General features: G+C 36.3%; 1 protein-coding gene across 1 annotated transcript; it reads left to right on the top strand.

The window, feature by feature from the left end:
• The first annotated feature begins 2484 nt into the window (after window positions 1-2484).
• LOC109691832 (protein NipSnap homolog 3A) lies at window positions 2485-13950 on the top strand. The gene is made up of 6 exons (XM_020172046.2): window positions 2485-2642; window positions 4322-4532; window positions 6238-6396; window positions 8914-9063; window positions 12898-12984; window positions 13074-13950. The coding sequence occupies exons 1-6, from the start codon at window positions 2583-2585 to the stop codon at window positions 13148-13150; spliced, it is 744 nt and encodes a 247-aa protein (XP_020027635.1). The 5' UTR covers window positions 2485-2582; the 3' UTR covers window positions 13151-13950.
• The last annotated feature ends 265 nt before the right edge of the window (window positions 13951-14215 follow it).

The raw sequence follows: 14215 nt of genomic DNA, 5'->3' as shown, positions 1-14215 counted from the left end.
AACCTTTGGACATGAATCCGTTGAGTCTGTGCTGGCACAGTAAAACGTTGCTTCCTGCTAATTGCTTCAAGAGTCCCATATCTCAGCTAGCAAACTCCTACAATTTCTCATGTAATAGAGACCCAAGGAAACAAAATCTAGTGTTCCTAGTATAGAGTTTCATGGTGTCAGCTGAGGTGGAGTGTGCCAGTAATTCCAGCAGGTCAGAGGTGTACTAGGAAGATCTGGGTCAGAGGCTAGCCTGCCTCCCAACCCCCTCTGTCCAAACTGGTGAGAACCTATAGGGAAAAATAAAGCAAAAAAAAGGGACAAGGGGGGGGGGGGCTGGGGTATGCCTACCTAACACAAGACCCTGAGTTCAGCTGCCAAAAAGAAAGAAACCTAGGTTGCTTCTCTCGTTCCACCTTCAACAGCATATACCTTGTACCTCATACCCATAGACTGCAGCCATTACAGCCACATTCCAGCAAGCAGAAATGAGGGAAAAACAAAGGGGATAGTCCCTTCCTCCTCTACCTCTTTACATCACACTTACCGGTCATTAATGTAGACATTTCTCATCGGCCAGGACTTGTCACATGGACACATAAAGATGTGTGTTCTGTTACTAATTTTTAAAAAGGTGAGGAGGGATGCCCCACCACTGACAAATGGATTAAGAAAATGTGGTATTTATACATAATGGAATTTTACTCAGCCATGAAGAAGAACGAAATGTTATCATTCGCTGGTAAAGGGATGGAAATGGAGAACATCATTCTGAGTGAGGTTAGCCTGGCCCAAAAGACCAAAAATCTTATGTTCTCCCTCATATGCGGACTTTAGATCAAGGGCAAACACAACAAGGGGATTGGACTTTGAGCACATGATAAAGCGAGAGCACACAAGGGAGGGGTGAGGATAGGTAAGACACCCAAAAAACTAGATAGCATTTGTTGCCCTCAACGCAGAGAAACTAAAGAAGATACTTAAAGCAACTGAGGCCAATAGGAGAAGGGAACCAGGAACTAGAGAAAAGGTTAGTTCAAGAAGCATTAACTTAGACAGTAACACACATGTACAGGAAATCAATGCGAATCAACTCCCTGTATAGCTATCCTTATCTCAACTAGCAAAAACCCTTGGTCCTTCCTATTATTGCTTATACTCTCTCTTCAACCAAAATTAGAAATAAGGGCAAAATAGTTTCTGCCGTGTAGCGAGGGGTAAGAGGGGGTGGGGGGGGCAAGGGGGGCCCTTATTCATATGTATGCACATATGAATAAAATAAAAATTTTAAAAAAAAGAAAAAGAATAAAAAGGTGAGGGGGAAGAATGGATGTTGAGAAACAGCTAGCAGTATATGCTATCTACCTCCAGCATGTTCTATTCTCTATAGCCTACTGTATTGTTCTTCAAACTGTTTAATTATCCCTGGTATATTTTCTTTACGTTTCCCCAACCTATATGTTCCAAGAGAACTAGAACCTTGTCTTTTGTTCTCTGAGTTCCACAAACCTAGAAACAGGCCTAGAGCATAGAAGGAATTAAGTAACTATTGGTTGAATGAGTTGTTAATTTAAAATAAATTTGATCATTCAGATCTAGTCATCACAAAAATAATGCTTTATTTAGTCTTGCTTGGTTAGAAATGCCTGCTTCTTTTCTGGAAAAGTTGAGGCACCAAAAACTCCTGAATTATTAATTTTAAAAAGGCTCCTTTCCACTAACAAGATGACTCAAACCCTTTTCCAAAAAGTACAACCAATACAACCAAATAGCTCTGTAATCATTCCCTAGTCCTAATGATGTAAATAATATTACTGCAACATTTAAAACACTGTAACTGTTGGCAATAATAATGTAAACATTAATATAATGTAGCTTAATGTAAATGAGTAATTAACTGCTTTTTAACATAAACATTAATAGTCGTGAGATTAGAAAAATCAGTCTTAAAAAGTTAAATGAAGTTATTCTGGGGAGGAACACTCAGGGAGGACCACACCACTGGTCTGCCGTTTTACTTTTCAGTCTCAGAGAACTACTTGGTTTCAACCTATGCATGTTTAAATTTGAATTTCTCATGGCAGGACCAGGTCACCCATGCCTCTGGGCTCCAGGGAAGGTTAACCCAAATCTAGGAGTCAAGGTCTTGCTGGGAGACGCAGATGAAGGCGAAGGCTCCCTGGTCGACTCCAAGGCCACCACACGGGGTCACCTCCCCCAGGCCCCCAGGATCTTAATGCACAACGCTGCTCCCGAGGTTTCACGTCGTCCTCCCGTGTTCAAGCCCCGGGCAACTGCGCACTGGGGCGGGTGACAAGCGGCCCTGAAGGTGGAGAAGAGCGACCTCAGCCTTCAGCTAATTGTAACGTCACCTCGGACGTTTGCGGGAACAAAGAGGGTCAGAGGTCAGCGCTGACCACACATTGCCGCAAACCGGGCCAGCGGGTCCCGGGGCGGAGCTGACCCGCCGAGCTCCACCCACGCCTGTCCGCCAATCGTCCACGCGCTGTGCTTCCAGTCCGGAAGCCGTCGGAGTGTGACCCTCGCAGAGGACCCGCCCGACTGCCTTCCTGGGCGCCGCCGCAAGCCGCGCCATGCTTGCCCTCCGAAGCCGCCTGACCAGAGCGCTGACCGCGCGGAGGCTCGCGCCTCAGGTACGGACGCGGGGCGCGAGCCGTGCGCAGAGGGTGGGGGCGGGGTCCTGGAGCGCGAGCGCCGCGCATGCGCTCTCTCCCCTCCGGCTGCGCCGACCGCCCTTCTCCTGCGGCCGGGAGCTCTGGTCTGCGGCCCGGGTGTGTGTGCAGAGCAGGGCCGCGGGCGCAGTCGGCCCCCCATCCGCCCCGAGGCCCCCCGATTTTCTCGCCTGTCTGCGAGGTGAACCCCCAAGTCGCCGTTTTTGCCGGCAGCACGGTCCCTGCCCCCCTCCCTCGCGTCCCTTTCACAGCTATGCTCTCCTGGGAAAGGTTACAAGTGTCTGAGCATTTGTCATCCTCCAAATACAAAGTGCTTGAATCAACCTAATCGCGTTTGTTCTAAATGCCCCTTTGGTTCATTTTTTATATATTTCATTTATAATTTTTTGGAGCTGTAGTTATTAGGCAGTTTTTTTTTTTTCCGAATAACCTGTTAGACTGGTTAATAAACACAAAAACAATGTCTAACAGGGGCAGCTGAATTTGAGTTTGATGGCGGGCTTAGTCATTTAGGGCAATAAGACTATACCCATAATAGACATGAATGGGATGAACTCAATTTAGTTGGTTTTACTAACCTTACTATACACAATTAGGTTAAATTCTACACTGTTGGATTTTATAAACAAAAATATAGTAAAAGCCCATTGTGTTCATTACACATGTGAGGTAGTCAAGGTAAGCCCTAATTTGCCCATAGCATTGTAAATACCAAAACTGCTTTGGAAATGAGTACATGCTAATCAAACCTAGGCAAGATGGATCAGTAAATTAGAGTGCCATGTGCCTGTGTGTGAGTGTGTCTGTACCTACATACACAGAGGTTATGGAAGGCAAATCCTAGTGAATGTTAAATAACAACATACAACTAAATGAACTAATGGTTCTTAAAGAATATTTCATCAACCAAGTGTAACTGGAGGCATTAGATGGTCTTCACATTACTCTCAGTCTTATTAGATGGTCTTCACTTTACTCTCAGTCTTTAGGAACTAATGATTCACATAATTCTGACATCTTGAATTTTTCTTTTTCGGCTTTCATGCAGCCTACCACTGTATAACAATGCAGTTGAATAGCACATGGCATTCTATTGCATTAGTTATGTTCCCTTATTTACCCAGTGAGATTTCCTATATTCACTCAGTATAGGAAATTCTTTGACCTAAATAGCAATTTCCAATTTTTTTTTAAAGAATGGAAGACAGTCTTCTGCCAGTAAACATATTTTCATTATGCCTGACTAAGACATGTGTACAGAATTTGTAAATTTCTTTTAGATGCATAACTCTAGCACATGTACTATTGAGGCAAAATTTTGACTACATAAGGGAAAAATCTAACCTATAAAAATCTTTATTGTAGTTCACAGATTAAGGAATATCATTAAAAATGTGGCAACTCCTTATGAAAAGGTGACTGTGTGAACTCCTGCTATGTATTCAGCATGCTGAACAGTAGTTATCTTTATTGACATCTCTGCATAAATAGAAGGCTAAAGAGAGTTGACAGGAGAAGAACAAACATGAATCATGAGTCTCCTGCTTATTTGCCCCTTGTTTCCAGACTCAGAATTGGTTGTAACATAACATAAAGCCTACCTTCTCTAAAATATTTAAATTTGCCTTATCTCTCTTCAGGTGTGCTCATCTTTTGCTACAGGCCCCAGACAAAATGATGGAACATTCTATGAGCTTCATACCTATTATCTTAAACCCTCAAAAATGAATGAGTTCCTGGAAAATGTTAAGAAAAAGATTCATCTTCGGACAGCTCACTCTGAATTGGTTGGATTTTGGAGTGTAGAATTTGGAGGCAGAATGAACACAGTATTTCATATTTGGAAATATGGTATGAGTCAATACAGCTTAAGTGGTCAGTTTAGATTTTCATTCTGTTAGATGTTATGGGAGACTTAGTTCTTGGATTTATATTTAGATACACACAGACACATAGGTTAAGTAAAACTATCAAAAAGAATACAGAACAAAAAAATAAATTTAGTGATTACTCCATCTATAACAAACCCTTGCTCAAACTCATATGTTTTCTGGAATGGGAACATGTCATCTAATATATTAAACTCTAAAATGGTGAACTAAACTTTATTTTTCAGAAAAAATTTAGAATGGTGTATTGGAAAGATGGTTTATGCAAAATTTAAAGCAGTGCTTACAAAAACCAGGTGGATTAAGATCACCAAAAGAGAAAGTACCTTTTCTTACTAACAATGTGAGGGCTGAATATTACCATTTCACTAGACATAATTCACATATTTAAGGACTTTTAGTAAACGGAGGTTCAAAGAGGTTAATGGTTAACTTTTAAGCCTCTTTCAATTCTGAGATTTCATAATTCTGTTATGTTTAGAGACCAATTATTTTTTTCATTTATGCACACCAGAGAGTCAAAAGGATTCACTGTCATACTACTCTCTGAAGTTAATGAAAAAGACTAAGAGAGAGTTCTTCTCATTTTACACTCTTGAAAAAAGAGAATGAGTTATAAAAATCCAACAGTCCACATGAAGATATCCAAAGAACTCAGTAATTTCATGTAGGATTTGGTCATCAGTGACCAAAATCAATGTTCATAAAATAGTTTAATATGAAAAATATTTTTCCATACCTAACATCTCAGGATTTAGGATTTTTCCATGTAGTAGAACAAGCCCCACTAAAACACAACTCATGCTTCAGATAAGGTACAAGTTAAATAATAGCCCATTAAGAAAGCTAGTAAAATCCTGATAAACCTTACTTAAGCAGTAAGACAGCTGTTATTCCTTATCCTCAGCAGAATCTATATAAAATTCTAACCATTAGTGTCATGAGACCCTAGTAGTACATATAGCAGTAGGCCCATATGTTGGTAAATGTGTATACCTGTTGGGGTAACTTAGAAAGCAGAGAAGTAAGTGCTGGAGGCGAAAAAAAAGATGTGACAATAAGTAAGAGACTCAGTCCTATTTCTCTGAAAGCTGTTTGTTTTAAAGGAGAAGAGACTTTCGCAGTACATTTCAGTTTACTTATGCCAAAATTTTTTCAGTGTGCACGTTGACAGCCCACCACCACTAAAGAGTAGTCTTTCTCTAAATGGCACTGTCACTCACATGCCTCGGTTGAAGAACAGTCCTCATATATTGAGTACTAACTAGGCGCTAAAGACTGTTCTAAGTCTTTTTCATAAATTAATTCATTTGATCTTCGCAACACCCCTGGATGTGGATGCTGTATTATTATCTCCATTTCACAGACTAAGAAATAGAGCAAAAAAAGCTACAAAAACTTACCTTTCTCACATAGCTACCTAGGAAGTGGTGGAACCTGTGAACCCCATTCTGTGTCATTACAATAGTTGTTTGCATTTCTGTTCCCCTGAGACCATGAGCACCTTGAGGCAAATGTCACATCTCTTCCTGTTGGAATCTACAAGTGCATAGCACAGTGTTCCCAAATGCTCTAGGTGAACGCTAATTGATATGAATGAAACCCAGAGAAGTACAAGTGATTTTATGTTTTAAAGTTTTACTTTTCGTAATTCTTTTTCCCGATAGATAATTTTGCTCACCGAGCTACAGTTCAGAAGGCCTTGGCCAAAGATAAGGAATGGCAAGAACAGTTCCTCATTCCAAATTTGGCTCTCATCGATAGGCAAGAGTTTGAGATTGCTTACCTGGTACCATGGTGCAAAATAGAGAAGCCTCCAAAAGAAGGTAAGTCGTCTTCTTAGCCACTTTGAATTTTGATGAATAAATGCTGAAGATCTTAAATTATAAAAACCAAAGTACCACTGGGGAATAAAAACAAATCCTTATATAGGAACATTCTGTGATTGTTGAGATAAAAACTAAATTGAAACCTTCAGCTTATCTTTCAAAAATGAGACTCAATTTATGGAAGAATTTTTCCAAGTTGAGATTTTATAAATGGCAAAGCTTAGCCATTTATACTATACATAATACTAAAATAATAAACATTAAAATATAAATATGCTCTACACACTATCTTAAATTACTAAGTTCATCTTTGCTTATAAAATTGGAGGGAATGAACTAATTGAAACTCTTAAGCTATATTATGGTGATCTAACTTTTGTGTCTTCCTCTTTCTTTTTTCTCAGTTTGAAAATAAATATTGCTGATTTTACTTCTTGCTGATTTAAAGAAACTGTTGTCTCAGTCCAGTTTTAATCAAAGGTCAGATTAGAAAAGCATAAAGTACCTTAAATTTTATTTTATTACCCCTGCTATCCTAGTTGTAGTGTATTTTGGATTATAAGAAATTTGAAAATGCTATTTGGGTTTCTTGTCCATTTGTCTAAAAATAGTCAGCTTCTCTAACATTGTTAATCTTGATTCTTATTGTCTATATTTATATTCTTTAGTAACCTTGTAAGAGTGCAATTCTGCAGGAAGAAATTTTACAAAGAATAAAATATCTCCTCTCAAAATTGAAAAGGAGGGGAATGTAGGAGGTCAGAAGGCACTTCTCTTATTAATTTCTAGTAGGCTTCAGCCACTCAAAACTATTTTATATATAAAAAAAATTCAAGGTGACAACAGCAGAACATTTAGCCAACTGTGGGGTGTTTCTGAAAGCAGGGCTCTGTGTGGGTAACTGCATAGGTCACACATCCGTGAATCTATTCCTGAATTTAACTGAACTTAACGTGAGGTAAAGCCCCATATTTTTAGATTATAGAAGTCCCATTTTTACTGACAGAAGTAGTGTTCTGTTTTCCATAATCCCCTATTAAAAATGCAACCCGTGTTCAGATTTGTACTTTAATGTTCTGATCAGGAACGCCTAATCTCTTCATTGTCTAACTCAGTGCTTTTCAAACTATCTTAATGCAGAGAGGGTTTTTTCCCTCCCAACCCATCACTAACTGGTATTTTTTTTTTTTGTAAAACATAAAACCCCACATTTAGCTATCTTCCTCATGCTAACTTGCTATAGAAGTATATAAATGCTACTCTGTCTTTCTGAACTTATCTCAATGGGACATAGGAATAAATAGTTTTCAGAGCATACTTTAGTACTGATCAAGGAACAGCCCATAACTGCATTTTAATTGTGAAGGTAATTTTTTAAAATATTATTACCCAATAAAGAACTGATTATAAATATTATCTCAGAGTTTAATTCATTTATGAGTAATGGAGTAACATATATAACTGTCATGGCTCTTTTTGCATTTTAATCATACCAAGTAGTATTAAAAGATTTTTTAATAAATTGATTCTTGATAAGAATAAAAAATCCTATTTTATCATAAATTCTCCATTATCTGTTACATCAACAAAGTTCATAGATTAAAAATACTTAATATAATAGTTTATATATAGCTTCTATTCCATTTTCCTTTTCTTCTTTTATTAAGCTTAGCAAGTACTTAAACATGGACAAGGTCTTTAGGATAAATGAAATTTATATTTTTTTACTGAATGATGTATATTTACTTGCATTTGTTTTAGTATTTTGATTGTCGTACTAAGGGTACAATGTGACATTTACAAAAGTTCTTATAATATATCATAGTTGAATTCACTCCCCCCCATTGTTCTCCTTTATTCTCCCTCCCCCCATTCTTAGAATAGTTTCAACAGGTCTCATTTTTCCATTTACCTACATGTGTACATAATATTTCTACCCTGTTTATCCTTCTATACCCTTTCCTTAGAGCCTTCCCCTCCCACTGGTGCCAACACCCCAGACAGGACCTGTTTTGCCTTCTCCATTTTTGTAAAAAAAAAAAAAAAAAAAAAAAAGCTATTTTTGTTTAAGATAGCTATAGAGGGAGTTTCATTGTGACATTTCCATGTATATATGTATTATAACCCAAATTGGTTTATCCCCTCTATTTCTCCTTTCTACCTTAGTCCCCTTCTTATGGTGATTTCAGTAAGTTTAAAAATTCTGTATTCATTCTTGTATAGGAAATACATCAACCATATTCACCTTCTTAACTTCCTTCTATTACCCTCCCTCTCTTGTATATGACCTCCCCTTAGTGTGACCTGTTTTTCATAATATGGACAAGGTCTTTCTAAACATAAAAGCAAGTAAGAATAACACAAAGAATAAATAACTGTGACTGCATAAATCGATATATGTGGATGATCCTTCAAATATGTATACATAAGTTAACCTTCCACTCCTAGAGTCAAACACAGCTGATTAAAAATTGCTTGACTCTCCTTTGTAAAATGTTTTTCTCTCTATTCCAGGAGTCTATGAACTGGCTACTTTTCAGATGAAGCCTGGAGGCCCAGCTCTGTGGGGTAATGCATTTAAAAGGGCAGTTAATGCCCATGTTGATCTAGGTTACACTAAAGTAGTCGGCGTTTTCCACACAGAATATGGAGCACTCAACAGAGGTATGTTGTCCATTTCTGTATGTTGATGATCCACATCATTTCTTGAGTCAGTTTTCTTTCTTTTTTCATTATAATATCCTTTCATTCTTATCGCCAAATAAGGTTTTTTGCAGCATTAAGGTTTGAAAAAACTTGTTTACATCTTACTTTTATTATTATGTTAATACCTTGTAGAGTCTATTTCAAATGCAGAACTGCTCTTTAGAAAGTGAGGAATCCCTAAGAAAATATTATTCTTTTCATTTTGGTTTTTCTTCTAAATGCAATTTTCTTGATTTTTTTCCAATCTAAATTGGGTTAGAAAGATTGTTTCTGAATGACAGTATAATATGTATTTTCACAAATGCTAAAAACATGGACAAGCCCCAGAAAAACAAATTACACATTTCCCATTACTGTAGCAGTATGTATAATTCTGTTATACATACATAAATGACACAGGAATAGAAAAACCAAGATATTCATAGATATAAAAAGACTAGAAACAATATATATGCATAACTAGTAATAACTTACAAGCATTCTAGAGCTGGTGGGGTGTTCAAGTAGTAGACTGCCTGCCTAGTAAGTGTGAAGCCCTAAGTTCAAACCCCAATACCACAAAAAAAAAAAAAAATTCGCAGCACTCTGGTATGGATGGCTAATTTGGGACATTTAAATATTAAGTTGAAAGTAATTATAGTAAGAATTTCAAAGGATATTTTTTGTAACAAACTAAAAATGTGAGTAAAGTTCATCTAGAGGATAAATGATTAATACCTAATAAAATATTTAAAAGATTCATTATATCTAATTGTCTCTCTTTCCCTACTTGAATGTTCAGTAGAGATTTCAAGGCTGATACATTCAAAGCCAAATTCCTGATCTTTACCCAGAAATTTAACTTCTAGTCATATATCCAAAGAAAATAATTAGAATATACCCCCCTAAAAATGCATTTTAAAGTTGGGAAATATATGAAAAGTTGCAAAGATTATCAGACGTCCATTTCACACTAAAAGTTAAAATGCATTATAGATTCAGTGTAAAAATGTACAGTTAAAATATCAATGAGCTTATATGATAATATAAATGGTTACTATATTTCTAGGCCAAAAAGTAAATGAAAAACTATTGAGGGGAAAAAAATATCAATTTGATGCTCTTATTATACAAAAGCTCAAATTCTCACATGCTCCAAATCATCATAAACAAAATTCAAAAGAAAAAAGAAAACTTATACAAAGGTAATGTACAGATATCTACAAATATATTTTAAAGAAGATATAGGTTAAAGTAATAATGAAATTTTTTCACTTAGCATAGTCATGTTAGTTAGGTCAGAGAAAAATCAAGTACTCATTCACTGTGTATTGTTCATATTGGCATAATATTTTCTTCTACAAATTTGGCAGTGTAGGCCAGGAATCATGGCTTGAGCTTGTAATCCTAGCTACTTGGGAGGCAGAGATCAGGAGGACCACAGTTCAAGGCTAGCCTGGGCAAAAAGTTCACAAGATCTCACCTCAAACAGTGGCTGGGCACAGTGGTGCACACCTCTCATCCTAGCAAGGTGGGGAAGTGCAAATAGGAAGATCACAGTGCGGGCCAGCCCAAGCATAAAATGATACCCTATTTCAGAAATAACCAACTCAAAAGGGCTGATGGAGTAGCTCATGTGGTAGAGCTCCTGCCCACCAAGCCCAAGGTCTAAATTTCAACCCCTAGTACTGCCAAAAAAAATTTGGCATTATAAATAAAACACTTTAATTTTTGTTACCTTTATCAATATTACTTCTAGGAAGTAAGCATAGATGTGCATGTATACGTTTAGTTAGTTATACAAAAAGAAATTTGAAAGGAGGGTGAAGGTGTGGCTCAAGGTCCTAAGTTTAATCCTCAGTAAAAGAGAAGGATGGAGGGAAGGAGGAACAGAGGGAGGGAGGCAGGAAAGAAGGGAGAAAGGGAGGGAAGGGGAAGGGAAGGGAAGGAAGGAATTTGAAAGGATTTAAAATATTTTAAGCCTCTTAATTTTCTAGATTTGACATACATAAACTTTTTAAGAAAAAAACACTGAAAATGTGTGTGCACAAACTTTTTAAACCTAAATTCATTTCCAGCATAGTAGGAGAATAATATGCAGAGTATAAATTGGTATTACCATTTTGGAAGATAGTAGTTAATAATATGCAATATATCTATTTTAAGAATATCTATCCTCTTTAGTTCTTTCTCTCCATTTAAATTTTAGGAGTTTATATTAAGGACATAATCAGCTCTAGATTGCCTGTGTCATAAACCCAGCTTCATTAGTTAATAACTTTTGGTTACTTAGCCTTGCTGTGCCTTAGTAACCTCACCCATAAAACAATAGTAATAATAGCCTACTACCCAGATTATTAGGAAGATCAAATGAATTAACACTTGAAAAATGCTTAAGGCTGTGCACCGCTGGCTCACGCATGTAATCCTAGCTACTCATCAGGTAGAGATCAGGAGGATCAAGGCTCAAAGCCAGTCCTGGGAAAATACTTCTTGAGACCCTATCTTAAAAATTACTTAATAAGAAACAGGTTGGTAGAGTGACTCAAGTGGTAGAGTGCCTGCTTAGCAAGCCTGAGGCTGTAAACTCAAACCCCACTACCACCAAAAAAAGAAGGTTAAAATCAGGCCTGTTACATAGTAACTACCCAATAAATGTTAGTAGTGATTGTCATTGACATTGTCATTACTATAGGCATACATGTAGTTGCTGCTGTAATGAGGTTTGTGTCAGCTTTGTTTACAGTAAGGAAACACTGGAAGCAATGTGGTGGGCCCTATTTATGTAATAGATATTCTCACAATCCACAAATAGAAATACATTTACATCCTGTATCTTTTATAAGCATAAGCATATATACTATGTTGGTATAAATATATAAACATAAATAAAAGGACTCACATAGATAGAAATATGGGAATAATACACCAAAAGAGAAACGTCGTTATTTTGGGTGAGGAGAGGATTAGAAATAGTTCCTACTGTCTCCTCATGGTTTCTAAAAATCTATACAGCTAACATAATAAATTTTAATGATTAAAAATTACAAATATATACAAGAACATTTTGGGAATAATTTAAGTAACCCAACAAGAAGAGATTGAGAAAAAAGATGTTTTAAAGATAAGAAGAAATTCATAATAGCAATTAAAATAGTGTTTATCATCACCTAGAACCCCATTAGTATGTACAGTATTAATGTTTTGTGTATTAGTTAAAAATAAATTTAGTTTAAAAATATTGACAGAAAATTATCATATTGTCAATTTTAATTACAGAAATGTATTATATATTATTAGAGATTTCTGGAAAGGTATTGCTAGTTTTATTTTTTACTTTGTGTCTAAAGTTTTCTGCAGTAAACACGATTTTTTTATAATCTACTTTTTTTTTTTTGGTGGGACTTGGGGTTTTTGAACTCAGGGCTTCATGCTTGCAAAGCATGTACTTTACCACTTGAATCACACATCTAGTCCATTTTGGTCTGGTTGTTTTGGAGATGGGGTCTTGTATTAGCCCAGGCTGGCCTTCTACTGTGATCCTCCCAATCTCAGCCTCTTAAATCTCTAGGATTATAGGTGTGAGTCATCAGTGCCTGGCTTAGTCTTTTTTTAATGAAATAAAGTGTGGTAGGAGGTCATGGGCCTAGTCTTAAATATGCTTTTAGCTATTTTACTGCACTTTCTCTCTTCAGTCCTTTGTTTCCAGTTTGACTGATTAATATATAAATCTTTCTCCCAGATCTTTGGCCCCTTAAAAACTAACATTATAAAAAAAAGAATCTAAATCTAACATATAGTTCATTTCTGCAGTTCATGTTCTTTGGTGGAATGAGAGCGCTGATAGTCGTGCAGCTGGGAGACATCTGTCTCATGAAGATCCCAGAGTGGTGGCTGCTGGTAAGCTATTTCCCTAGGCATGGATTATTTTTAGAGCAAATTTACTTCAGCCAATAACTTTATATTCCTTCTTTTGAAATGTTTTCCAGTTCGGGAAAGTGTCAACTACCTAGAGTCTCAGCAGAATAAGCTTCTGATTCCTGCATCATTTTCGCCATTGAAATAGTTTTCTACTGGCCTATCAAGGATTTTGTTAACTGGTCTAAGATGTGTCTGCTACTGGTACTTAAATTCTCCCAACAGAATTATTCTCTTTTATTTGAAGGAGGTGGTAAGTTAATTCACTTTACCCCATAGGTTCTTTAAATACACCTTTGTCACTTGTCACTACCACTTCAGGAAAGAGTTGTATTCATTTTCCCCGTGGCATTTCAGTATTGTATTATACATTAGAAATGTTTGTCACTACTTTATGATCTTGATAATTCATTTGTTTTAAAAATATCTTTTCTTCTGGTGTATTTTGTATTTTGACAACTCTCTGCATTATACCATTTTCTTATATTCTTCTAATGATTTTGCATTTCCTTGCCTGGCAAGGAAATATATTTCAATCATATATTATTATCAGTATATTTCATCATATTTATTTCTCTGAGATTTAAAAAATATTTTTACCTAGTAATGTTTACTGTGTAATATCAAATGAGAGTTATAAAAAATTTCAGATCAAGAGTATTACTTTACTTTGGAAAAGTACATTATCATGTGTCATCTGTATTCATTATAGTTTTCACATTAATTATTAGGTCAGTCTAATTTGGAAAATAATGTAATTAGGTCACAACGTTAAAAGTCTAGAGAAGATTTATTGGTTTATATGCTGAAATATGTTCATTTGTAATTGATTTTACTAATTTTGACTTCACATTGGGTTTTCACAAAGATCTTGAGACATTTGATTTTAAGAGGTCCTTATAATTATGAAAATGCTTGCCCTAATAAAAGCCTACATATGAATTCTGATATGTGTGTTGTATATATCCTCTTCTCTGGAGTTCTTACTGTATTACTATAGGGTAGTGACACAGTAATACTTTGCCAACCTTAGAGTAAATGTTAAGTTACATAGTGAAAATAGCATGCTGGAAACCACCCTGAAGGAATTTCTGTAGTATTGCCATAGACAGTCTAGGGTTTTCCTTGAAACACTTTAGTTTTCATTTTACCTGACACCTCTGCTTTCTAAAACAAGGTTTAGTTATCCAAAGCTCTCTTGATAGTCTATATT

Source organism: Castor canadensis, chromosome 13 (assembly GCF_047511655.1).
Source record: "Castor canadensis chromosome 13, mCasCan1.hap1v2, whole genome shotgun sequence".
NCBI lineage: Eukaryota > Metazoa > Chordata > Mammalia > Rodentia > Castoridae > Castor > Castor canadensis.
This window is presented reverse-complemented; position numbering and strand designations above follow the sequence as displayed.